The following is a 24,552-nucleotide window of genomic DNA, read 5'->3' as shown; positions in this document are numbered from 1 at the left end:
TGTTTCCCTTAACTCTGTTTAAATTCGCCCTGCTGGAGGCGGTGTATCCAGGTTCACGGGTGTTATTGAAACTCGCCCTACTGGAGGCGGTGTATCCAGTCACACGTGACATTACAGCAGTACTGAGTAGTATAGATGTAATTCCAGCTCTAGGATGACATAAACAATAACTAACAGTATACAGCAATGCTGAGTAGTGTAGCTATCAATCTATCAACTGGTGAGATAAACACTTACTAGAAAATAGCAGCATGGAGAACGGTATACAGCAGCACTGAACTGTGTAGCTGTGAATCCAGCTATGGGGTGAAACAAACACTTATTGAAAGCAGCAACATAAGGGACATTATACAGCAATACTGAGTAGTGCAGCTATGAATCTACCACTTGGGTTAGATAAACAATTACTAAAAAATGGCAGCATGGATAACTGCAGCACTGAGCAGTGTAGTTTTGAATCCAGGACTGGGGTAAGATTAAAATTTACTATAAAATAGTATCATGGAGAACGTTATACAGAGGTAATAAACAGTTTACCTGTGAATCCTGCTATGGGGTGAAATAAACACTTACTAGAAAGTAAAGTACTAGGCAGTGTAGCTGTGGATCCATTTCTGGGATTAGATGAATTACTTACTAGCAGCACGAAGGTCATTAGACAGCAGTACTGAGCAGTATAGATGTATATACATCACTGGACTAAAATAAAAACTTACTATAAAGCAGCAACACAGAGAACATTATTCAGCAGTACTGCGCAGTTTGCCTGTTAATCCAGCTCTAGGGTGAGATAAAACACTTACTTGAGAACAGCAACATAATATGTGTTTCTTCACTCTGCTCATCTTTCATCCTCCTCCCATCTCCATAGACGTCATTATACAGCTGCAGTTTAACCCTTCAGTGATTTGGCAGTCCATCTCGCTTTGACCAAGGCAAGTTTTATCTGTTTTTCATAGTGGATGATGAGTTCAGGAGGCAGCGGGGTGGTGGGGGGAGAGGTGGCACCTAAGTGTAGAAAGTAGTAGATTTCTTTGATGAGATATATTACAAAGTATTCTTGATTTATGTAAATGTCTATGACCATTTAATGTATGTGGATGTCATGATCCAGCGTGGATCTGACAGATTAAATGGATAAGTGAACTTTTTTTCCTTTGGCTAGGTGTCAAAGTGATGTGATTGCCCCCGGTGGCCATTAGAATTATTACACGTGGTGTCGTTCATTCTAAGTTGCCCCGGTGGTGGTGAGTGGTAGTGCACTTTAGTTTCTTTGGTTTAGTGCACGTAATTATAAATCAGGTGTGAGACTCTATAAAAGAGAGCCAGGTGTGTTCAATCACTGTTGGTGATATTGTGTTTGGCATTTGGGAAGCAAGCCTGGGTGAGGAAGGAGCTGAACATGAGTCCTGCGCAGCCCAGCCAGAGGGAACGAGTGGCAGCTATGTGGCCTGCAGGAAGGGCTGGCATGGCGTGGTGGAGTCACAGTTTATGTGTCGGCAGGAAGTGCTTGCATAGCTTGGTGGAGTGACGACTATGGAGAGAGTTGCACTCAGCATGCGGGAGTTGGTTGCTGAGAGCTGGACTCAAGCATGCTTGACTTTTTGGGCAGGAGCTGAACTCATCTTTGGGACTCTGTTAATGGACTTCTGCAACTGGTGGTGGACTCTGCTCCAAGGCTGCACTATGGTGAAGGATCCAGTTATGGTGATGGATCCGGGTGGAGGAGAAGATGCACACAGGTGATGGGCTCTGTTGCTAGGAGCGTACGCAACAGAGCAAAGCTAAGTGGTGTGTCCCCTGTTTTGTCATCTTTCCTCATGTGTGTTTTAGTGCAGTGGTGGGATTAGTTTCCGCACCGACCAATTCCCTAGTGAGGGTTTAGGTCAGGACGAGCAAGGGTTCTTAGGTCCCTGTGCGTCGCCCGATGCAGAACCAGCATAGGGAACGTTAGGAGTGCAGGGACCCTGGCTCAGGGGAGTTCACGAGGTCTCCACTTCCCTATTCCCTATTGCAGGGCCCACCATTGTTAATGTTACCCAGGTTCCCCCTTTATTATTTAAATTTGCCTTACTGGAGGCGGGGTTTCCAGATTTACGTGTAATACCTAAATTCGCCTGTTGGAGGCGGTGTATCCAGCTGCACGTCTTATTACTTAAATTCGCCCCACTGGAGGCGGTGTATCCAGGGTCACATGTGTCATATGGGTTCGCCATGCGGTACTCGCTGCGTCCAGACACACGTGACCGTGACATTGGACATATTGGTTCATCCGACTCTTCGTGTGGGCACAGCTGCTGTGCCAGCAGGATTACCAACGGCTGTGACTCAGTCATTCATGTATTGAGATGCATCAATGTGTAATGACTGTAGCACCAATGACAATAATAAGAGAATAAAAGGATTGGCAGCCGTCGCCATTATACCGTCAGACCTGATGGTTTTATATGGACAGTCTGAGGTCTAACAAAGCTCCGAGGATTGTCCAGTGAGATCGGCGGTATATCGCACACCTGAGAGACGGCCAAACAGATGCCGGTCATGGTTTTGCACAGGTAATAATGCATGCACATACTGAACCTCACTGTATATATAATGGAAAGCATCCGCAGCATGAGAAAAGAGCCGCAGGGACAATCATTAATCATCTTCATAATCTTTATGGCCGTGGTACTGTGCTAGGTTTTCCAGGCATGCACATTGATAGAAGACACTTACAATGATTGCATTCATCCTCCGGATCCTGGCACTCAGCAGAACAGAGGTGATGCAGATCTTGCTGATCGTCGGGGGTCCTGGGGTTGGACACTCACAGATCATACGTTTACGTCCTATTAATCATCAGCAATGTTCAAGACACTTTGACAGGTAAATGTGGTTAAATTCATACTTAAAAAAGAAAAACAAAAGGGTTGTCTGCACCCTTTTAAAATTTGGCCAACGGAAAGGGACTAATTTAAATAAGGAAAAAGGTAATATTTAATTGTCTGAACCTTCGCCGATCCAGGTCGGTTCCATCGACGGACCAGAAAAGTCCTGACTGCAGAGGCCACGCGATTGCTGACACCACCAAGAGGAGGTGACATCAAACGAATACTTATGACCAGGGAAGCCTACTGGATCTTTCGTTTAGGATCGTGCCATCCTATGGGACTAAATGCCCACAAGGAACTAATGTTCCACTATTGAGAATTCATTGTTATTATGCACATTAGTTGTTTTTTTTGTTTTTGTTTTGATTGCTGTCTGCTGGAATTATGCCAATTGCAGTTTTCCCGGATTTGGCTATATTATTGCTGTTTTTTTTGGTCTTTTTTATTTTTGACACATGCATGTGATTTTAAGCAATCATGTTTAGCATCATGTGATGAGTGAATACCTTCTAATTGGTCAACCATGGTATAAATTCCATGGAGGTTTTAGTATGTGTAGCTTGATAAAGGACACTTTGTGTTCAAAACACGTAGCCATTTATCATGTTACATCATGTCTGTCATCATCTTTCCTATTAACTTTGGTAAATAAAATTGAATTTTGTAAGAAGCTGGAACAATACCTATTTTTTTTTTATATACAACAGTCTCTGTGTATCTTCTGTGATGTACAAAGCCGTCTTGGTGTCTATGTGATGTTTAAAGCAGTCTCGTAGTCTCCTATGTGATGTATACAGTAGTCTTAGAGTCTCCTATGTGATGTATACATCATCTTTACTCATCACTGTCTTCTATCTATCTTTTCCAGTGCTGCTCCGCTCCTCTACTGCATCATAATACTACAGCTCTTTCTTAGCGGCTCTTACGTCGGACTGTTAGTTCCTCATTTAAAGTATGGAAAGTCTATGAGAGCTGGTCACACAAAAAACAATGTATGAGCTGGTTGTAACGCTAGTCACTTCTCACGGTCAAGCCGTGAGTCAGAGTGATCAAGGAGTCCCAGTCCAGAAGCCAGGAGGGTACATCATAAAGAGAAGGAAGAGACAAAAGCGTAGTCAGGTAACGTTCCAAGGTCAGAGTACCGGGAGGATAACGGATCGGAGCAAAAGGGGTTAGAACGAAGTCCAGGGTCAGACAACAAAAGATCAAACAAACAGAACATAAGGCACAGGAGCACAAACCTCACTTGTTGAATGTACGTCTGAGAGAAACTGCTCAGTTAAGAAGGCATGGCAATCACCCGGGATAGCGAACACTTGGAGCCAGCCGACACCTCCCATTCACAGATTGGATAGTTGAGCTGTCAATCAAAGCACTGACAGCTCAGCACACCCCTGAACCAGATTGGATGGCCATGCTGTCAATCAAAGTACTGACAGCTTCAGCACGTTCCTGTACCAAATTGGACGGCCAAGCTGTCAGTAACAGCATCCCAGACACCCTGAGGGATGGAACTGTGACACCGGCTCCTTACAACTGTGGTCACAAAATCCAGGAGAGACACGGAGTGCCGATGGAAATGGCAGAAGACATCAAGCAATAAGTATTTTACTGCAGGCACTGTACATACATTGAAATAAAACATTACGTTAGAGTTGTCCTCTAAATATTTAAAATAGAAGAACATCGAAGTTTATTAATATTAAGCAGACATAATTAGAGTTGAGCGAATTTGATCGGGTCAGGGCTTATTCGGCAAGCTATAGCGAACCCAACAAACAGGCTCTCCATGCATGTGTCGTGACTGTCACACAGCCGCGACGCCAATCAGCTGATCGGCCGATGCGCTCCATGTATCCAGGTTTCCTCTGCAGCTTATTCGGTAAGCGCTATAGCTTGCTGAATAAGCCCTGACCCGATCGTATTCGCTCAACCCTAGACATAATCTTCTGAATTGTACAGCGCTGCAGAATATGTTGGATCTATATCAAATTATTATTATTATAGAAGATAATATAATGATATTAACATTTGCAGATATCTATATGGCACGGAATATACTACCACCATTCCTAATACAATGTGCGTCACTACAGATGGCATTCTCTCTCTAATCCCAGGAGCCCCATGTATTCTTCTGCCTCAAGTAAACTCCTCCGTCGTCTTTTCATGCGGGCAGAATGAAAGGTTTGCGGAAGCTGCCGCCTGCTGCCATCTGCTGCTTACCCAGCGTTGCCACCTTCTCCTCTCGTGTCTCGTGCCATCTCACTGTTTGCACATACATAGCACTGACACCTGCCTGTGCCCGCTGCCAAATGCCTTTCTTAGTTGATTGCCCACATATTCTGGCTTCTTTTATGTCCAATTTTCTTCAAAGGCATTTATGCTGTTATTTTCCCATTTCGCTGTCATATTGCACCCAGGCTGTAGCACTGACTGACATTTTACAATTAATCCCTTAAGGGAGCGACCATATTTAATTTTTGCTTTTTTATTTTTTCTTCTTTTTCTAAAAGCCATCACTTTTTTATTTTCCCATCACCATACCTGTATGACGGCTTGCTTTGTGGGATGAGTTGTAGTTTTCATTGACATAATATATTTTACTATATAGTGCCCTGAAAAACATTTGAAAATATGCAATTCCACCATTGTTTTTGGGTTTTGTTTGTGCAGAAAAAAATGACCAAGTAACATGGTTCTCCAGGTCAATCCGATTATGGCTGTCATGCCCATCATGCTGGCCATGCTGCTTGCGCTGCATGATCCCCATTGTCATGCCTCGTTGTCCCAAGGTCCGGGTCCCTGCGGGCGCCCCGTGGGTCTCGCCTGTGTGTACAGGCGCTCCTCATGACTGTTATGCCGCAAGACACCTGGTGCAGTGTGCACGCACGCCTTACCTCATGGCTGCACGCCGTTGCTAGGTAACCATCCGTCACTGTCTGATTCTGCAATCCTCTGTATTCCTGGAACCCCTGATCATGTGACCTTTCTTATGTTACAGCACTGTCTGATTCTGAAATCCTCTGGATTCCTGGAACCCCTGATCATGTGACCTTCTCTATGGTCCAGCCAGTCTGATCTAGCAACACTCTCTATGACCCAGGAGGATCTGAACCGGAAGTCGTTCCCTGGTCCTGACCCGGAAGTCAAGGTGCTATGGTGCTATATCAGACCGCCCCTTCCTATGGTCGGGGGCCTGAGTATCGTGTTGCTTCCCTGCATGGCTGCTTGGTCTGCTCGGTCGCTCCCTGTATTCTGTGCCCCTGCACTCTGCTCTGTAGTGCGTCTCTGCACACGCTCTGTGCTTGTACTCTGTCTCTTGTCTTGTGCCATGTCTTGTGTTGTCTCTCATGCAGTGTTTGCTTTTGCTATGCTTTGCCTTGTAGTACTTCCTCTGTTCTCTGCCTGTTTCGCTATGTCTTGCCTAAGCTCTTCCTTGCCTTGCTGTTTGTCCTGTATTCCGTGTCTAATCTCAAGGCTCTGCCTTGAATCGGCTCTGGGCTCCGGCCTACGCTCCGCTGCTAGACTCTGTTCTATGGTGCTCTCTAGCACACTCCCTGACTAGTCTCAAGGCTCTGCCTTAACCCGGCTCTGGGCTTCGGCCTACGCTCCGCTGCTAGTTCCGCTCTCTGTCCTGGACCCTGACGTGCCCTCTGCACGCGCAGGACCTTGTCTTGAACTCTGTGTCTTGCCTCCATTTTTGGAGCGCCCTTGCACCTCTCATACTAGGCTTTGCTGTGCTGCCTCGCACGCGTCTCTGTCCTGTACCTTTGCCTAGCCCTGCCTTGTGGCTGCGTGCCCTCTTGCACGTGCCTGGTCGCTCCGTGCCCGCCTCTTGTGCCTCAGCCGTGCCGCCCCTAGTCGTGCCCGCCTGTGTGTGTCAGCCGTGCTTGCCGTCCAGTGCTATTGTGGTTTCCGCCTGTCTGTGCCTCAGCCATGCCGCCTCTAGTCGTGCCCGCCTGCCTGTGCCTCCAGCCGGTACCGCCTGCTGGCGCCCCAGTCGTGGTTTCCGTGCTCCCTTGCACTCACGCTGTTTCTCGCACTGTGCGTTTTCGTGCTACTCTTGCACAAGTCTTTCGCTTTCCTTGCTCTGTCCTGAACCTTGTCTCTCTGTCGTGTTCTGAGTTCTATGACCTGTCTTGTATCCTTGTCTTGCTAGTACCTTGCTCTGTGCTTCGCTCTTTGCCTTGAACCCTGACCTTGGCATGCCCCTCTGCACGCGCAGGACACCAGTCCTGACCTTCAAAGCCCAATGTGTTCTCTAGCACGTGTGGGACCCGCTGCTAACCTTGTACCCTGGCGTGCCCCCTAGCACGGCCAGGACCATTCTTTGTACCATGCCCCTGGCATGCCTTAGCACACGCAGGACCTTGAATCCTGGCGGCTTCCTTAGCGCGCCGAGGACTTTGGATCTTGAACCCTGGCGTGTCCCTACACACGCACCCTGTCTTGTGCTTTGGACCCTGGCGTGTCCCTAGCACACACCCTGCCTTGAACTTTGCCTTGAACCCTGGTTTGCCTGCCAGATGCCCGGATCCTGCCGATCGCCATCAGAGGTCCGGAACCCGATGACCCTGTTGATCGTTGCCTGCTGTCCGGAGTCCGACGTCATCGTGCCTTTGCCTGTACCCAGGCATGCCATCTAGCACGTACCATGCCATGGACCTTGGCGTGCCCTTGCACGCACCTTGCTGTGTTTTCCCTGTGTTATCACGTCTTGCACCTGATGTTACACTGAAGTTGTCCTTAATGAAGATACCTTGAACTTATGTCTTGTCTTGTTTCCTGCACGTCCCTGGTCGTCAGACACTCACATTGTGTCTTCCTTGAGCCGGCCGTCTGGTCCCAGCAGTCGTGGTGGCTCACCCCCTTGGTCTTGCCCCTGACATTCCCTCTATAGGGGGTGGTTCCTCACAAGGTCAGCTCGCCCTCGGTGGGTGCCACGACCCAGAGGGTCCACTCTAAAGAAAAGTCGACTCAGCTGAAGCTGACTCCCCACAATGGCAATACCAAATTTGTATATTTTAGTGTTTAGAAATGGCAGCCTATATTCGTTGTCATTCCAGTAATAGGTAAATGTTAGCAGCTTTCTCATGATCTGGAACTTTGGGAAGTCGGCCATGGACAAGCCTGGAAGGTTTCGGGGCATGAGCCATGCATCCAATACAGGTCCCCCAGGTACAAAACGCAGGTGCCCCAGACATATCTAGCCTTCTCTTGTCAAGCCCATGCCCAAGGAAGTCAGAAGCTGCAGATGATGGTGCAAAGGAAAAGCACTGCTAATTTTGGCCAATCAAGATCAGACCCCCGGAGGGGAAACAGTAAGGTCACTTGAGTGCCCTGCCATTCTGGCATCAAAAGGGAGACTTCTAGGGGACCAGAGGAAGATTTGACCACTGCTTTTTAACAATTTAGATGACGCTTTTAAAAATGTTTAAAAAAAAAACATATAAAAGGTTAAAATAAATCATATTCGGTATCGCCGTGTCCGCAAATGTCAGATCTATAAAAACTATAAAATTATTTACCCCACATGGTAAACAAAAAAATGTATTTTATTTTGTTTTTCAATCTTCTTGCAAAAATCCAATACAAATGTCACAACCAAAAAAACCTTATCTATGGCTTCAATTATGGAAAAAAAGAAAGCGGTGACACAAAATTACATATTTTTAACAAGCCCTATATATTTTTTTAACCTCTAAAATAATAGAAGAGGGAGGTAGGATCCTACATTTGGATTTTATTACTACTCTGCTTATTATTGATCTTTTTGTTATTCTAATAAATTTTGTAATTTTATAAAGTTGTGTGGAGGCATGACTTCTTAATTTTGTAGGAGCTGGTTTTGATAGTTGGAGTCCTTGTCCTTTACATAATTGGGTTATATTGTATGGCCCATGGCCTTTCGTTCCAAGACTTTTTCAGTTCAGATTATATTGATTGTACAGCTGAGGAGATGTAGGGTGTTGCAGAACCGTGGAGAGGACAGGTAGGGTGGTACAGCATGAGGAGATGTACGGTGGTGCAGCACTCTGGAGAAGACAGGTATTGTGGTAGACAGAGATGAGATGTAGGGCAGTGCAGCACTGTGGAGAGGACAGGTAGGGTGGTAGATAGAGATGATGAGATGTAGGGTGGTGCAGCACTGTGGAGAGGACGGGTAGGGTGGTAGACAGAGATGAGGAGGAGATGTAGGGTGGTGCAGCACTGTGGAGAGGACAGGTAGGGTGGTAGATAGAGATGAGGAGAAGATGTAGGGTGGTGCAGCACTGTGGAGAGGACAGGTAGGGTGGTAGATAGAGATGAGGAGATGTAGGGTGGTGCAGCACTGTGGAGAGGACGGGTAGGGTGGTAGATAGAGATGAGGAGAAGATGTAAGGCGGTGCAGCACTGTGGAGATGACATGTAGGGTGGTAGACAGAGATGAGGAGATAAAGGGGGGTGCGGCACTGTGGAGAGGATGGATACTGTGGTAGATGTAGGACAGTGCAGAACTGTGGAGAGGACAGGTAGTGTGGTAGAGATGAAGAGATGTAAGGCGGTACAGCACTGTGGAAAGGATGGATTGTATGGTAGACTGGGAAGAGATGTAGGGTAGTGCAGCACTGTGGAGAAGATGGGTTGGTTGGTAGATATAGAAGAGGAGATGTAGGGCAGGGAATTGTGGAGAGCTTTGTGGATGAGAGTGATGAGCTAATATAGTACCAGATGGGTAACCAGTGTAATGACTGGCACGAGGTGGAGGCTTCGGTGAAGCGGCTGGACAGTAGTATGACCCTGGCTGCCGCATTCAGGATGGATTGGAGAGAAGAGTTTAGTAAGAGGGAGACAGATCATTAGAGAGTTACAATAGGCCAGACGAGAATGATTAAGTGCAGATTCTGGAGACGGTTTTGAGGTGCGGGGACTCGTTACAAGTTTAGCATTGCTGTAACAGTTCTGTTATGTTTTAAGGTTATTTTTACAGCAAAATAAAAGCTGAAGTATCAAAAACAAATACAAAATAGCGGAATTGCGTCTTTTTCATGATAACACCACCCTTGGAAAATTTTTCCCAGTATTTCCAGCCCAATATATAATACAATGAATGTCGTCAGTCACAACTACAGTTTGTACTGCAGTAAACGAGGCTCACACGGCTGCAAGGATGGAAGAAGGAGCGCAAACAATGAAAAGTCCCCGATGCTAAGTGGGTTAATGAGCCTGCAGCGACACCCGGAGCGACAGGTCCAGCAGCCGCCATGTGCAGGGCCGGAGAGGGACAATATATACAACCACGTATCAGCGTCTGCACCGGCAACTGGATAATAATAATTTTATTTCTATAGCGCCGACATATTCCGCAGCACTTTACATTTCAGAGGGCACTTGTATAGACAATAGACATTGCAGCATAACAATAATCACATAGATCATAACAGATACCAAGAGGAATGAGGGCCCTGCTCGCAAGCTTAAAAGTATGAAGAAAAGGGGAGACACGGAAGGTAGATGGTAGAAATTGCTTTTGCTTTTCGGACCAGCCAAAGTGTAAGAATTGGGTGTTCATGTAATGCTGCATGAACCGGTTATCAGCCTAAGTATATAACAGTACAGACACAGAGGGCTATTGAATGCATAAAGCGTGGGAACATGATACGAGGAACCTGGTTATGGTACAAGATTTTGAATGGGCCACACAGGGACAGTTACATTAATGCATTGAGACTGTAGGCCAGTCTGAACAAACGCATTTTTAGGTCACGCTTAAAACTGTGGGGATTAATCGTATTAACCTGGGTAGTACATTCCAAAGAATTGGTGCAGCACGTAAGTCTTGGAGACGGGAGTGGGAGGCTCTGATTATTGAGGATGTTAACCTCAGGCCATTGGCAGAACGGAGGGCACGGGTAGGGTGGTAGACTGAGACGAGGGAGATGTAGGGTGGTGCTGACCAATGGAGTGTTTTGTGGGTGAGAGTAATAAGTTTGTACTGGATTCTGGAGTGGATGGGTAGCCAGTGTAAGGACTGGCACAAGGCAGAGGCATCAGTGTAACGATTGGCGAGGAATATGATTCTGGCTGCAGCATTCAAGAAAGATTGGAGGGGGGAGAGTTTGGTAAGAGGGAGACCGATTAGTAGAGTTACAATAGTCCAGATGAGAATGAATAAGAGAAACAGTAAAAGTTTTTGCAGAGTCGAAAGTAAGAAAAAGTTGAATTCTAGAAATGTTTTTAAGGAGCAGATAACAAGAGCGAGCCAGTGATTGGATGTGGGGGGTGAATGAAAGCTCGGAATCAAGTATGACCCCAAGGCAGCGGGCATGTTGCTGGGGAGTAATGGTGGAACCACACACGGAAATGGCAATGTCGGGTATAGGTACATTAGTAGAGGGAGGAAACACAAGGAGTTCAGTTTTTGACAGGTTCAGTTTCAGAAAGAGGGAGGACATGATATTAGAGACAATCACCGGTGTTTTCTAAATAGGCAGGCGTGATGTCAGGAGAAGAAGTATATAATTGGGTGTCATCAGCATAGAGATGGTACTGGAAACCAAATCTACTGATTGCTTAACCAATAGGGGCAGTATACAAGAAGAGGAGAGGGCCTAGAACCGATCCTTGAGGAACCCCAACAGTAAGGGGAAGATGAGAGGAGGTGGAGCCAGCAAAAGATACAGTAAAGAAGCGGTCAGAGAGATAGGAGAACCAGGAGAGAACGGTGTCCTTGATGCCGATGGAATGGAGCATAGTGAGGAGGAGCTGATGATCCACAGTGTCGAATGAGGCGGAGAGATCCAAGAGAATTAGCATGGAGTAGTGACCATTAGATTTAGCTGTTAGTAGATCATTAGAGACTTTAGTGAGGGAGGTTTCAGTAGAGTGTAAAGAGCGGAAACCGGATTGTAGAGGATCGAGAAGAGAGTTATCTGAGAGATAACAGATAAAACAGGAGTGGACCAGGCGTTCCAGGAGTTTAGAGATGAAGGGAAGATTAGAGACAGGTCTATAGTTAAGGGACAGTTTTGGTTGAGGGATTTTTTTTAAGTAATGGATGTATGATGGCATGCTTAAATGAGGAAGGAAAGATACCAGAAGAGAGAAAGGTTGAATATTTTTGTTAGGTGAGCGGTGACAGCAGGGAAAAGGGACTGGAGGAGATGTGACGGAATGGGGTCACTGGTGGAAGTGGTAGGTCGGGAAGATTCAAGGAGCCTGCTTACTTCTTCTTCTGTGACTGGTTCAAAGTCAGAGTGAGCTAGATGCAGTGGGGGAAGGAGGACAGTGCATGGTATGAGGGGATTGGGAGATAATTTCCTGTCGGATATGGTCAATTTTTTCTTTGAAATAATTGGCCAGATCGTCAGCGCGGAGATCCGTGGTTGGGGCCTGTACTCTTGGGTTGAGTAGAGAATGAAAAGTGTCAAAGAGACGTTTCGGGTTATTGGACAGTGAGGTGATGAGGGTGTTGAAATAGGTTTGTTTTGAGAGGTGAAGGGCAGTGTTGTAAGTTTTAAGCATAAACTTATAATGGAGGAAATCTTTGGGTAATTGGATTTTCTCCACAGATGTTCGGCGCACCTGGAGCACCACTGTAGGAAGCGTGTTTGCAGCGTGTGCCAGGGTTGTCGCCATCTGTGCTGTATTGTTTTATGTATAGGAGGTGAAGTTTCATCCAGGGCACTTTGCAGGGTTTCATTATAATGCTTTAGTGCAGAATCAGGACATGAGAGAGAGGAGATAGGGGCCAATGATGACTGCAAGTTCTTCATAAGTTTCTGGGTGTTAATGGCCTGTATGTTTCTATAAATATGAACAGTGGGGGTGACCTGAGCAGACTGGCAGTTCTTGATAGAGAATGAAAGAAGGTTGTGGTCAGAGAGTGGGAGAGGGGAGCTTGTAAAATCATTCGCTGATCAAAGCTGGGAGAAGACCAAGTCGAGGGAGTTTCTGTCTTCATGCGTTGGAGAGTTAGCAAGCTGCGAAAGGCCGAAAGAGGAGGTTAGAGATAAAAGTTGAGAAGCAGATGTCGAAAGGGGAAAAGCAATGAGGATGTTGAAATCACTCATGATGAGGGTGGGGATGTCACAGGAGAGATAGTGTAGAAGCCAGGTGTCGATCTAGGAACTGATGGGAGGGGCCGGAAGGACGATACACCACCGCCACTCGCATGGAGAAGGGGGTGTAGAGTCTGACAGCATGGACCTCAAAAGAAGGGAAGACAAGTGAGGGTGATTGACGGATAACCTGAAAGGTACATTTGGGTGATAGGAGCAGACCAACGCCTCCACCTGCTCTGTTCTCCGATCTTGGGGTATGAGAGACGTGTAGTCCCCCGTATGAGAGCAGCAGCAGCGGTGGTGTCTGACTGCTGGAACAAGGTTTCAGTAAGAGCCAGAAGTTTAAGAGAATTAGAAAGGAAGAAGTCATGGATGAAGGAGAGTTTGTTACACACTGAGCGAGAATTCCAAAGGGCATAATTGAAAGGAACAGAAGGCATGCAGGCAATATTAATAAGATTATAGGGGTTTCTGAGTGTAGCAGTTGGGGGGTTTGACAGAAAGATAGCGAGGAAACACTTAGCTAACCTAAATGAATTCAAGTCTCCAGGTCCAGATGAATTACACCCCAAAGTACTGAAGGAGATAGCAGAAGAAATTTTTGAACCCCTCTCCATAATCTTTGAAAATTCTTGGAGAACAGGAGAAGTCCCAGAAGACTGGAGAAGAGCAAATGTTGTTCCTATCTTCAAAAAGGGGAAGAAGGTGGACCCAGGCAACTATAGGCCGGTGAGTCTGACTTCTATACCAGGAAAGATCTTTGAACAAATTATTAAACAACATGTATGTCAGTACCTGGATAAGAATGAAGTGATTAAACAGAGTCAGCATGGGTTTGTAACTAATAAGTCATGTCAGACTAACTTAATTTCCTTCTATGACGGAATCACTGACTGGGTGGATCAGGGAAATGCTGTAGATATAGTATATCTTGACTTCAGCAAAGCATTTGACAAAGTATCTCATACAATCCTTATTGAAAAAATGACTAAGTATGGAATGGACAAGGCAACTGTTAGGTGGATTCATAACTGGCTTAGTGATCGGATCCAAAGAGTGGTCATAAATGGCTGCACATCCAGTTGGAAGAATGTCTCAGGTGGGGTACCACAAGGCTCTGTCCTGGGCCCTGTGTTGTTCAACATCTTTATCAATGATTTAGATGAAGGAATTGAGGGTAAACTGATTAAATTTGCTGATGACACAAAGCTAGGAGGGATAGCTAATACTAGAGAAGAGAGAGAGAGGATTCAAAAAGATATAAATAAACTGGAGAAGTGGGCAGCAACAAACAGAATGGTTTTTAACAGGGAAAAATGCAAAGTACTACATCTGGGCAATAAAAATGGAAAAGCATATACAGAATGGGAGGAATAGGCCTAAGCAACAGCACATGTGAAAAAGACTTGGGTATACTAATAGATCACAGACTGAATATGAGTCAACAGTGTGATGCAGCAGCAAAAAAGGCAAATGCAATTCTAGGATGTATTAACAGAAGCGTACAGTCTAGATCACGTGAAGTCATTATTTCCCTCTACTCCTATTTGGTCAGACCTCATCTGGAATATTGTGTCCAGTTTTGGGCACCACATTTTAAAAAAGACATCAACAAACTGGAGCAAGTTTAGAAAAGAGCGACCAGAATGGTAACCGTTCTGCAAACCCTGTCTTATGAGGAAAGGTTGCAGGATTTGGGAATGTTTAGTTTGCAGAAGATAAGACTAAGAGGAGACTTAATAGCTGTCTACAAATATCTCAAGGGCTGTCACATTGTAGAAGGATCATCTTTATTTTCATTTGCACAAGGAAAGACGAGAAGCAATGGGATGAAACTGAATGGGAGGAGACACAGATTAGATATTAGAAAAAACTTTTTGACAGTTAGAGTGATCAATGAGTGGAACAAGCTGCCACAAGAAGTGGTGAGTTCTCCTTCAATGGAAGTCTTCAAACAGAGGCTGGACAGACATCTGACTGGGATGATTTAGCGAATCCTGCTTTGAGCAGGGGGTTGGACCAGATGGCCCAGGAGGTCCCTTACAACTCTACCATTCTATGATTCTATGACTTGCTATAACATAGGGGACCAGGGTTGGGAGAGATGTCTCCTGCGACTAGGAGGATAGAAAGAGTAAACAGATGTTAAGTGATTTGTAAGAGCGTCTCTTGTGTTGGATGGTGCGAATGAACGGATCTGTGCTGTTTAGCAATGTGAAAAGAGCATGAGTGCTATACATAGGAGAGGAAAGAAGCGAGGGGCAGATATGGATGGAGTGCAGAGAGTTAGTGCAAGAACGGTGGATGTGAGTGCAGCAACCAGGACATACATTATACAAATGCATATGGTAAATAACTGTTGTAGTCCAAATTTACAGGGAATAGGTTTGTAATGTCTTACCTGTCTCCTGCCCTAACTGCCATGGTATAACTGCCAAGTACTTTGATGAAATGTACATAAATGCTAGCCCCTGCATAACAAAGGCGGAGTGTGTGGCTCCGGAACACGCAGGGGCCCACACTTCTTATTCCAACCAATCAGATAACTGCTTTCATTTTGAAAGATGTGTTAGAGCTGACATCTGATTGGTTGCTATGGTAATGTCTTGATTGGGGCACATTATGATGGTTTCCTGTCTTTTTTCGGCTCTAAGTGATACTAAATCCTCGGCAGATCTGGTGAGAACTGAAATACATACAGTACACAGCGTCAATGCCCACCAGTTACCGTCATCACAGGCTATGACGTCAGTAAACTGCGACCGCCCACCCCGGTAATGAGAGAGTGCAGACTGCGCATGCCTATTACGTCACTAACGTGCGTCTACCCCCTCGAACGCGCTGTGGAAGAAGACTGCGCAGGCGCGGCCGCTGCTCCTTACGTCACTGCGTGTAGTCTCCGCCCACCGATGTAGCTGAGTTGTCGGTGTCGCCGGTGTTGTGTCGCTGAGGAGGATGCGCGGTGCTCGCTGTCGGACATCCCGGGTGTGAGCCGCATGTTCGGGGCCGCCCTTCTTCTTGGCCCTTGGTTTTCCCCGTCCTCGCTGTTCCAATGACCGGGGAGAAGATCCGCTCCCTCCGCCGCGACCACAAGCCGAGCAAGGATGAGGAGCTGCTGGAGCCGGACGAGGAGGCGACGGCCGGGGGCACCTTCACCCGCAAGAACCGGAACAGCAGAAGCTTCAGCAACCACCGGCTGATCCGCGCCCCCTCCAACCCGGCCATAGCCCCCGGGGACGGGGAGGCCAAGCCCGGCACCTGCCACCCGGTGCACGAGTGCGTGTACAAGGGCGACATCCGCCGCCTGTCCTCCCTCATCCGGAGCCACAGCATCGGCCAGAAGGACAACCACGGTCAGTGCCGCCGCCGCTGCTGCAGAACCTCTGAGGGCAGTCACGGGGGGAGGGGGGCGCAGCTGTCAGTGACTGAGGAGGAGGTCGTGGCTGTCAGTGACTGAGGAGGGGGGTCGTGGCTGTCAGTGACTGAGGAGGAGGTCGTGGCTGTCAGTGACTGAGGAGGGGGGTCGTGGCTGTCAGTGACTGAGGAGGAGGTCGTGGCTGTCGGTGACTGAGGAGGGGGGGGTCGTGGCTGTCAGTGACTGAGGAGGAGGTCGTGGCTGTCAGTGACTGAGGAGGGGGGTCGTGGCTGTCGGTGACTGAGGAGGGGGGTCGTGGCTGTCGGTGACTGAGGAGGGGGGTCGTGGCTGTCGGTGACTGAGGAGGGGGGGTCGTGGCTGTCGGTGACTGAGGAGGGGGGGTCGTGGCTGTCGGTGACTGAGGAGGGGGGGTCGTGGCTGTCGGTGACTGAGGAGGGGGGGTCGTGGCTGTCGGTGACTGAGGAGGGGGGGTCGTGGCTGTCGGTGACTGAGGAGGGGGGGTGGTGGCTGTCGGTGACTGAGGAGGGGGGGTGGTGGCTGTCGGTGACACGGCTGTCGGTCACTGGTGGGTGGGTCGTGTCGTGGCTGTCGGTGACAGGAGAAGTAGGAATGTCAGCGGCCGAAGCTGCTGCAAACCTCTTAGGACACAGCAGTCAGTCGTGAGGGTCTCAGTTAATAGAGGCAGCTGTGGAACTGTCACTCACGGCGGGGTATGAGCTGTCAATCATTCAGGGTCACCGTTATATAACCCCTTTGGTCAAAGCTGTCAGTTATGGGGTCTGAACTGTCAGTCACAGGGGTGAGGAGGTTTGAGGCTGCCAGTCTGCTCATGTTTGGGGAGAGTTGCCAGATTTGTAAGTCACAGTGGCCGCGGAGCTGTTGTGTCAGTGAGATCAGCCGCTGGGGCCTGAGCTGCCAGTTACAGGGGCTTCCGGAGCCGTCATTCACATCAGATCCGAACCGTCATTAGCTGTTGATAGTTTTACCTCTGTCGATCATGGTGGGGACGGGGCTGCTGATTTATTATGTCAGCTGCTCCTCAGGTAGAGACGTGATCTCCGCCCTGTGCTGGTGACAACAGCTGGAGAGTCACAGGTCTCTGAGACAGAGGATGATTGGAGTTGTTATCCCAACATCTGCCAGGTCATCTGATGCCGTCTGTAATGAGACCCGGCCGCACATTCCTGCTCCTCTCAGGTATTGATAGTGTCTGTCACTGTAGTCACCTCTAGGTCATTTCCTGCCCCCCATTATTGACAGCAGCTGAGGATACTGGGGGTTGCTGTAGACGTCTCCTCCTTTCTCCATTAAGGTGCGATTAGTGCACAGTCCTCGGCAATTAGTACCGCGCAGATCACTAATTAGAGGGACGTAGCATTGTATGGCTCCCATTTCCACCAGTCTGTTAGCTGTGTGATATTTTGTGGCGCTCATCACTAGCTGCAGCCAATCTGTGGCAGAGGATGTCCGTCTTATGCATCCTTTGTTGGGTGTGGGGGTCTGGAGTGGATGGTATTACACAGCCAGCATCCGCCTCTAACAGCAGTGACCAGTGCTAGCTCTGATCACTGCTGATTAACAGTTTAATTACCGCTGTCAATCTGTGATAGCAACCTTTTAGTGGTGCGATTCGTGGAGCTGGATCCATTCTGTAGCCAATCGCCCCCTCTCTCTGCGACACAATCACTGGGCACCAATGGAAGCCGGAGGCTTTCTGTAGTAATAGTTTTTAAAAATAGTAGAAAAAAATGAAGAACAAAAGTTATACTCAAATCCTTTTTCACAATACAAGAAAAAGAAAGACAATTTGGTGTCGCTGCATCCACAAAGAGTCCAGTCTAGCAAAATGTAAAATTGTTTATGTGAAGGTCATAAAAAAAAATCTAAACTCCCCAATTGCAAAATCATCATCCACTCCATAAATATGCAATAAATAGCGATCAAAATGGTTTAAGGAAAAACTCCTTACAAGAAAGTAATAAACTCCAAAGCTTCATCAACGGAAAAATGAAGAAAGGTTCAGATCTCGGAAAACTGCAACACAAAGAAAAAACGTATTTTTATTGACAAAGCCCTGGATGTTGTGTCACCGCCCCCTTGACTCTTCTGTTTTCTTTGATTCACCTCTGCGTTTAGTTTCTTGTGAGGAGCGGGCCGGTCCCTGTGTTCGGGCATTACGCTGCACCCCTCTCTCAACAGGCTAATGAGACTTTTCTGGCAGTTTTCCCGATTTTCTCAGATATTTATTGGGTACATTTTACGTATATAAAGTTCCAGCAAAATGGCTGAGTCTTCCCAGTTGTCGGGGTACGTTCAGAGCTGGGTGTGGTCCTTAAAGGGATTGTCCAGCGCTTCTCTCTTCCCCATGGGGAGTGAGAAGTCACTGCTGATGGTGGCGTCCATCGCCCGATGTAGGCAGGTATCATTCTGCCTGGGAGGCAGTTCATGGCTGCAGTGTCTGCTGATGTGGAAGCGAGAGGTGCTGGATAATCCATTTTCAAAAGGTTTTATGGGGCTAATTATTCTACGTTCCCATTAAATATGATGTTCACATTCTGATTCTGGCAAGTCCTACCATTTACTGTATGTGGAATATATATGTATGTTGTAGCTGATGAGCTGCTGCCAGGGAAAACGGGAAAACAGGAAGGGGCACAGGGGTCATTCCCCTCTGCATGTGTATGGGTGGCAGGTCGGGAGGAATAGATGACCGTGTAAGACCACGACGTGAGCCGCCGCTGGTGTTTGGAGGTGGCAGCAAAGTAAAAAATCCAAGGTGTCAAGCTAAATGCACTGGTTAAAGGGGGTCTCCTGGATTAGACAACTAATGGCCTACTCTTTGGGGCAGACCTCCACCACTCTATTTGAATTTGCCCTAAATTATTTTGCCCTCCACTGCAGAGGATTTCTGTCCATCCCCTGATATCGGCCACGTAAAGAGGAGCTGCAGCAGTTACAGGTGGCTTTCTTTTGTTGTATACGTAGAAATAGCGGGAAGTGGCAGGAAAGCATCCAGGGATGGGACGCTCGTCCGGCCCCTGCAGGTAAAAGTACAACCGCTGCTATGGGAATGGCCGCCAAACAGAGTGCAGCAGCGCTGATCCCGGCACACCCATGTGTGGAGATATGTGACCTGGGGTGCGGGGGCAGGGATTCAGTGGTTGCCTTGATGGATCACACAGTTATTCACACCCTACTGAAATGGCTGATTACATCAAACAGTACAATACACAATTTCCATTTTCAATGTTGAATGCAAAATTTTGCTTTCATGTTAGATATACATTGGCGGGACCTGCTGATTGTTGGCTTAAACGGGCGACTAATGGTCATGGGGGTCTCGCAACTTTGCCCTTGTGGTAGATGTCAGGGGAGATCACAGAGCAGCTTGTATGGATATCAGGGCACCTCTTGGCGCCGCTTATCTCCACAGCAAACATCCAATTGGACAGATTTAACATCTGATGATATCAGGGGAAAAGGGTCTGGGATCTTCTATTATAACACCAAATCCCTGTGGTTCAGCATGAGATCAGCAGCCGCCAGGGGGTCAGTGGTCTGATCCGAGATTGGTTGTTATGCATGTATGTACAGTGGGGAAAATAAGTATTTGATACACTGCTGATTTTGCAAGTCTTCCCACCTACTGAGAATGGAGAGGTCTGTAAATATTTATCGTAGGTACATTTAATCGTTGAGAGGCAGAATCAAAAAATAAAAATCCAGAAAATCCCATTGTATGATTTTTACATAATTAATTTGCATTTTATTTCATGAAATAAGTATTTGATACAATAGAAAAGCAGAACAATATTTGATACAGAAATCTTTGTTTGCAATTAGAGGTCAGATGTTTCCTGTAGTTCCTGATCAGGTTTGCACACACTACAGCAGGGATTTTGTCCCCCTGCTCCATACAGATCTTTTCCTGATCTTTCGAGTTATGGGGCTGCCACAGGGCAACATTGATTTTCAGCTCCCTCCAAAGACTTTCGGTTGGGTTCAGATCTGGAGACTGGCTAGGCCACTCCAGAACCGTGCAGTGCTTCTTGCGGAGACACTCCTTGGTTACCCTGACTGTGTGTGGGTCATTGTCATGCTATAAGACCCAGCCATAACCCATCTTCAATGCTCTTACTGAGGGAAGGAGGTTGTTGGCCAAAATCTCACCATACCATCACTCCATCCATCCTCTCTTCAATACGGTGCAGTCGTTCTGTCTCCTTTGCAGAAAAGCACCCCCAATGTATGATGTTTCCTCCACCATGCTTCACGGTTTGCACTGTGCTCTTGGGGTTGTACACATCCTTCTTCCTCCAAAACACTCCTAGTTGAGTTGATACTGAAAAGTTCTATTTTGGACTTATCCGAACACATGACCTTCTCCCATGCCTCCTCTATCATCCAGAAGGTCATTGGTGAACTTCAAACGGGCCTGGACATGTGCTGGGGTGAGAAGGAGGATCTTGCGCACCCTGCAGGATTTTATTCCATGACAGTGCAGTGTGTTACTAATGGTAATATTGGAGACTGTGGTCCCAGCTCTCTTCACGTCACTGGCCAGTGACCATGTAGCTCTGGTCTGATTCCTGACCTTTCTCAGAATCATCCTTACCTCACGAGGTGAGATCTTGCATGGAGCCCCACACTGAGGAATATTGACAGTCATCTTTAGTTTCTTCCATTTTCTAATAATTGTGCCAACAGTTGTTGCCTTCTCACCAAGCTGCTTGCCTATTGTCCTGTAGCCCATCCCAGCCTTGTGCAGGTCTACAATTGTGTCCCTGGTGTCCTTAGGGTGTGTGCACACGTTGCGGATTCTGCTGCAGATCCGCAGCTGATTTGGCCCTGCGGATCCGCAGCAGTTTCTGCCGCGTTGTACAGTACCATTTAAGTCTATGAAAAATGAAAAACGCAGTGCACATTCTGCGGATTTTTTCGTGCAGATTTGCTGCAGTTTAAAATCCGCAGCATGTCACTTCTTTGTGCGGAATCCGCAGCGGTTTGACACCTGCTCCATTACAGGTGTCAAACCGCAGGAGAACACCGCAGGCTAATCCGCACTAAATCCGCAGGTAAAATGCAGGTCATGTGACCTGCGGATTTAGCCAAATCTGCGCGGAAAAGTCTGCAGCAGAATCCGCAACGTGTGCACACAGCCTTAGGCCGGTTTCACATTCGCGCTTTTGAGCGCAGAGACGGCCTGCGCACGGCCGCCGCTAAGCCCTGCCCCGCCTCCACCGGTATCTCCGCCTCCGGGCGCATGATGTTGCATGCGTCATGTGTCCCCTATCTTCATCACAGAGGGCGCAGGCCGTGCGCAGTCTGCGCACAGTCTGCGTTTGGCGGCGCATGCGTCCTTTTGACGGTGCGCCGAGCACAACCAAAATGCAACAAGTTGCGTTTGGCGCTGCTCGGCGCACTGTCAAAAGGACGCATGCGCCGCCAAACGCAGACTGTGCGCAGACTGCGCACGGCCTGCGCCCTCTGTGATGAAGATAGGGGACGCATGCAACGTCATGCGCCCGGAGGCGGAGATACCGGTGGAGGCGGGGCTTAGCGGCGGCCATGCGCAGGCCGTCGCTGCGCTCAAAAGCGCGAATGTGAAACCGGCCTTAGATAGCTCTTTGGTCTTGGCCATGATTGAGAGGTTGGAGTGTGATTGTGTGGACAGGTGTCTTTTAGGCTGGTTTCACATTAGCGCTTTTTAAGCGCACGCACGGCCGGGGGTAGCTCCGCCCCCGAGCCGGCTCTCTGCCCGGCGTGCCCGCCCCTTGCTTGTAGCGCCGCCTCCTAGCGCACAGCGGCGCCTGCGATCGGCGCACCCTATCTTTAGCATAGGGTGCGCAGATCGTGCGCAGGCCGTGCGCTAGTTGCGCTTTGACCTGCGCTGCACACTTTTGACGGTGCGCCGAGCACGCCGAAATCCGAAAAGTTTGATTTTGGCGCGCACGGCGCACCGTCAAAAGTGCGCAGCGCAGGTCAAAGCGCAACTAGCGCACGGCCTGCGCACGATCTGCGCACCCTATGCTAAAGATAGGGTGCGCCGATCGCAGGCGCCGCTGTGCGCTAGGAGGCGGCGCTACAAGCAAGGGGCGGGCACGCCGGGCAGAGAGCCGGCTCGGGGGCGGAGCTACCCCCGGCCGTGCGTGCGCTTAAAAAGCGCTAATGTGAAACCAGCCTTATACAGGTAATGAGGTCAAACAGGGACAATTAATACAGGTAATGAGTGCAGAGTAGGAAGCTTCTTAGGGTGTGTGCACACGCTGTGGATTCTGCTGCGGATCCGCAGCAGATTTGGCCCTGCAGATCCAGGCCCTGTACACTACCATTATAACCTATGGAAACCGCAGTGCAGACGGTGCGGATTTGCTGTGGTTTCTAATCCGCAGAAAGAATTGACATGTCAATTCTTTCTGCGGATTCCGCTGCGGTTTGCCATCTCCATTGTTGAGGTGATAAACCGCAGGTCTTTTGACTAGCAAATTTACCTGCGGATTTTGCTAAGTCCGTGCGGATCAATCCGCAGCGTGTGCACACACCCTTAGAGAAGAACTAACAGGTCTGTGAGAGCCAGAATTCTTGCTGGTTCGTCGGTGACCAAATACTTATTTCTTGCAATAATATGCAATCTAATTATGTGAAAATCATACAATGTGATTTTCTGGGTTTTTTTTTTTTAAGATTCTATCTCAGATGAAGTGTCCCTACAATAAAAATTATAGACCTCTCCATTCGTTGTAGGTGGGGAAACTTGCAAAATCGTCAGTGTATCAAATACTTATTTTCCTCGCTGTATTTCACAGATCAGTAGCAGAACGGAGCCCACCAGACGCACTACTGACCCCATAGGAAATTGTAGGATGTATCATTTGTTCCCCTTTGGGCACTGCACAGAGATTTCCTATTGGAGTGGAATAACACACAGCCTGGCCACACACAGGTTCTGTTTGTATTATGTAACTATGGAGCCGCATGGATCTGCATAGGAGCTGTATACACAACAGGTAGAAGAACACCTGGCCGGCGTTGGCTTTTCCCTGCTGTTTGCAGGGGTGCTGTAAGTGAGACTTGGGGCCATCATCATCTTCAGTTAAAAGCGGCCCTTGTTATATGTCTGGGACATTTATGACTTGTCGACAGGCTCCATTGCATGCTGTTAGGAATGTTGAGGTAGCTGCGCAGATGCAGCCCTCCATCCATTTCAGGAGAAGCTCAAAGAAAATTCTGAACGCTATCATCTGCATAGAAATTGGTTAAATGTTCTCTTATCTGATGCAACCACTAGGGGGAGCCGCACGTTATTGAAAACTTGCATGTGCAGAGCTCCCTCTAGTGGTGGCTGCAGGATTTCTCATTTACATGTGTGTTCAGGATTCAGAGCATAGTGGGCACTTGTTATAACGCTGCTGCCTTTGCTGTGGGGTCCGTCCGTCGCTGGATTCCAGTAATGTTCAGCCCCTTCCTATGAATGATGTATTTAAAGCATTATGTCCAGGATTAGTCACAGTCTTTTTATATTCTCTGCTGTGTGTCAAAACCTTCTGTTCATTCAAGGCTTTTCTCTCCAGGCCGCGCTCCCACGTTCCCATTCAGTCCTGGCCGCTAATTTTATCTGCTGGCTGCATTACAGAAAGTATTAGAGGTTTATTTATTCCTTCAGCTAATTAAGTTGTTGGGGGGTTGTAGGACCCCCCGAGAGAAGCCGGCTGTTAGCGCCTGCGAAAGTCAATAGCTGCAAGTTTCCCATGGGGAATATTCCAGATTAAAACGTAATGGATGTATGTCCGCCCGCAGTGTTACACCAGCAGCACAGGAAGTGAGCAGAGCGCGGTGCGGCCGAAGTCACACGTCAGGGATGTCACAACGCCATAGAGCAGCAGCCTGTAATCAGCTGCTGCAGAACTACAACTCCCAGCAGACGTGAGCGTGCCAGCTGCTGCAAAACTACAACTCCCAGCAGACGTGAGCGTGCCAGCTGCTGCAAAAACTACAACTCCCAGCAGACGTGAGCGTGCCAGCTGCTGCAAAACTACAACTCCCAGCAGACGTGAGCGTGCCAGATGCTGCAAAAACTACAACTCCCAGCAGACGTGAGCGTGCCAGCTGCTGCAAAAACTACAACTCCCAGCAGACGTGAGCGTGCCAGCTGCTGCAAAAACTACAACTCCCAGCAGACGTGAGCGTGCCAGCTGCTGCAAAACTACAACTCCCAGCAGACGTGAGCGTGCCAGCTGCTGCAAAAACTACAACTCCC

At 48.0% G+C, this 24,552-nt stretch overlaps 1 protein-coding gene and 1 long non-coding RNA gene across 2 annotated transcripts in view; one reads left to right on the top strand and one right to left on the bottom strand.

Moving 5' to 3' along the window:
* Positions 1-237: 237 nt before the first annotated feature.
* LOC141048782 (uncharacterized) lies at positions 238-15,634 on the bottom strand. Its single transcript, XR_012220141.1, has 3 exons — positions 15,321-15,634; positions 804-1,008; positions 238-299 (listed from the first exon to the last, which is right to left on the bottom strand). It is a non-coding gene; the product is annotated as an uncharacterized lncRNA (long non-coding RNA).
* A 109-nt stretch (positions 15,635-15,743) lies between these two features.
* Positions 15,744-24,552, top strand: part of ANKRD13C (ankyrin repeat domain 13C) — a 32,833-nt gene continuing 24,024 nt past the window's right edge. Inside the window, exon 1 of the mRNA XM_073544778.1 lies at positions 15,744-16,272. Within this exon, the coding sequence (XP_073400879.1) occupies positions 15,972-16,272 (301 nt within the window). The 5' untranslated portion in view covers positions 15,744-15,971. The remainder of the gene's footprint in view (positions 16,273-24,552) is intronic.

The sequence above is a fragment of the Dendrobates tinctorius genome, unplaced genomic scaffold, assembly GCF_039654945.1.
Source record: "Dendrobates tinctorius isolate UK_male_01 unplaced genomic scaffold, ASM3965494v1 ptg000138l, whole genome shotgun sequence".
NCBI lineage: Eukaryota > Metazoa > Chordata > Amphibia > Anura > Dendrobatidae > Dendrobates > Dendrobates tinctorius.
This window is presented reverse-complemented; position numbering and strand designations above follow the sequence as displayed.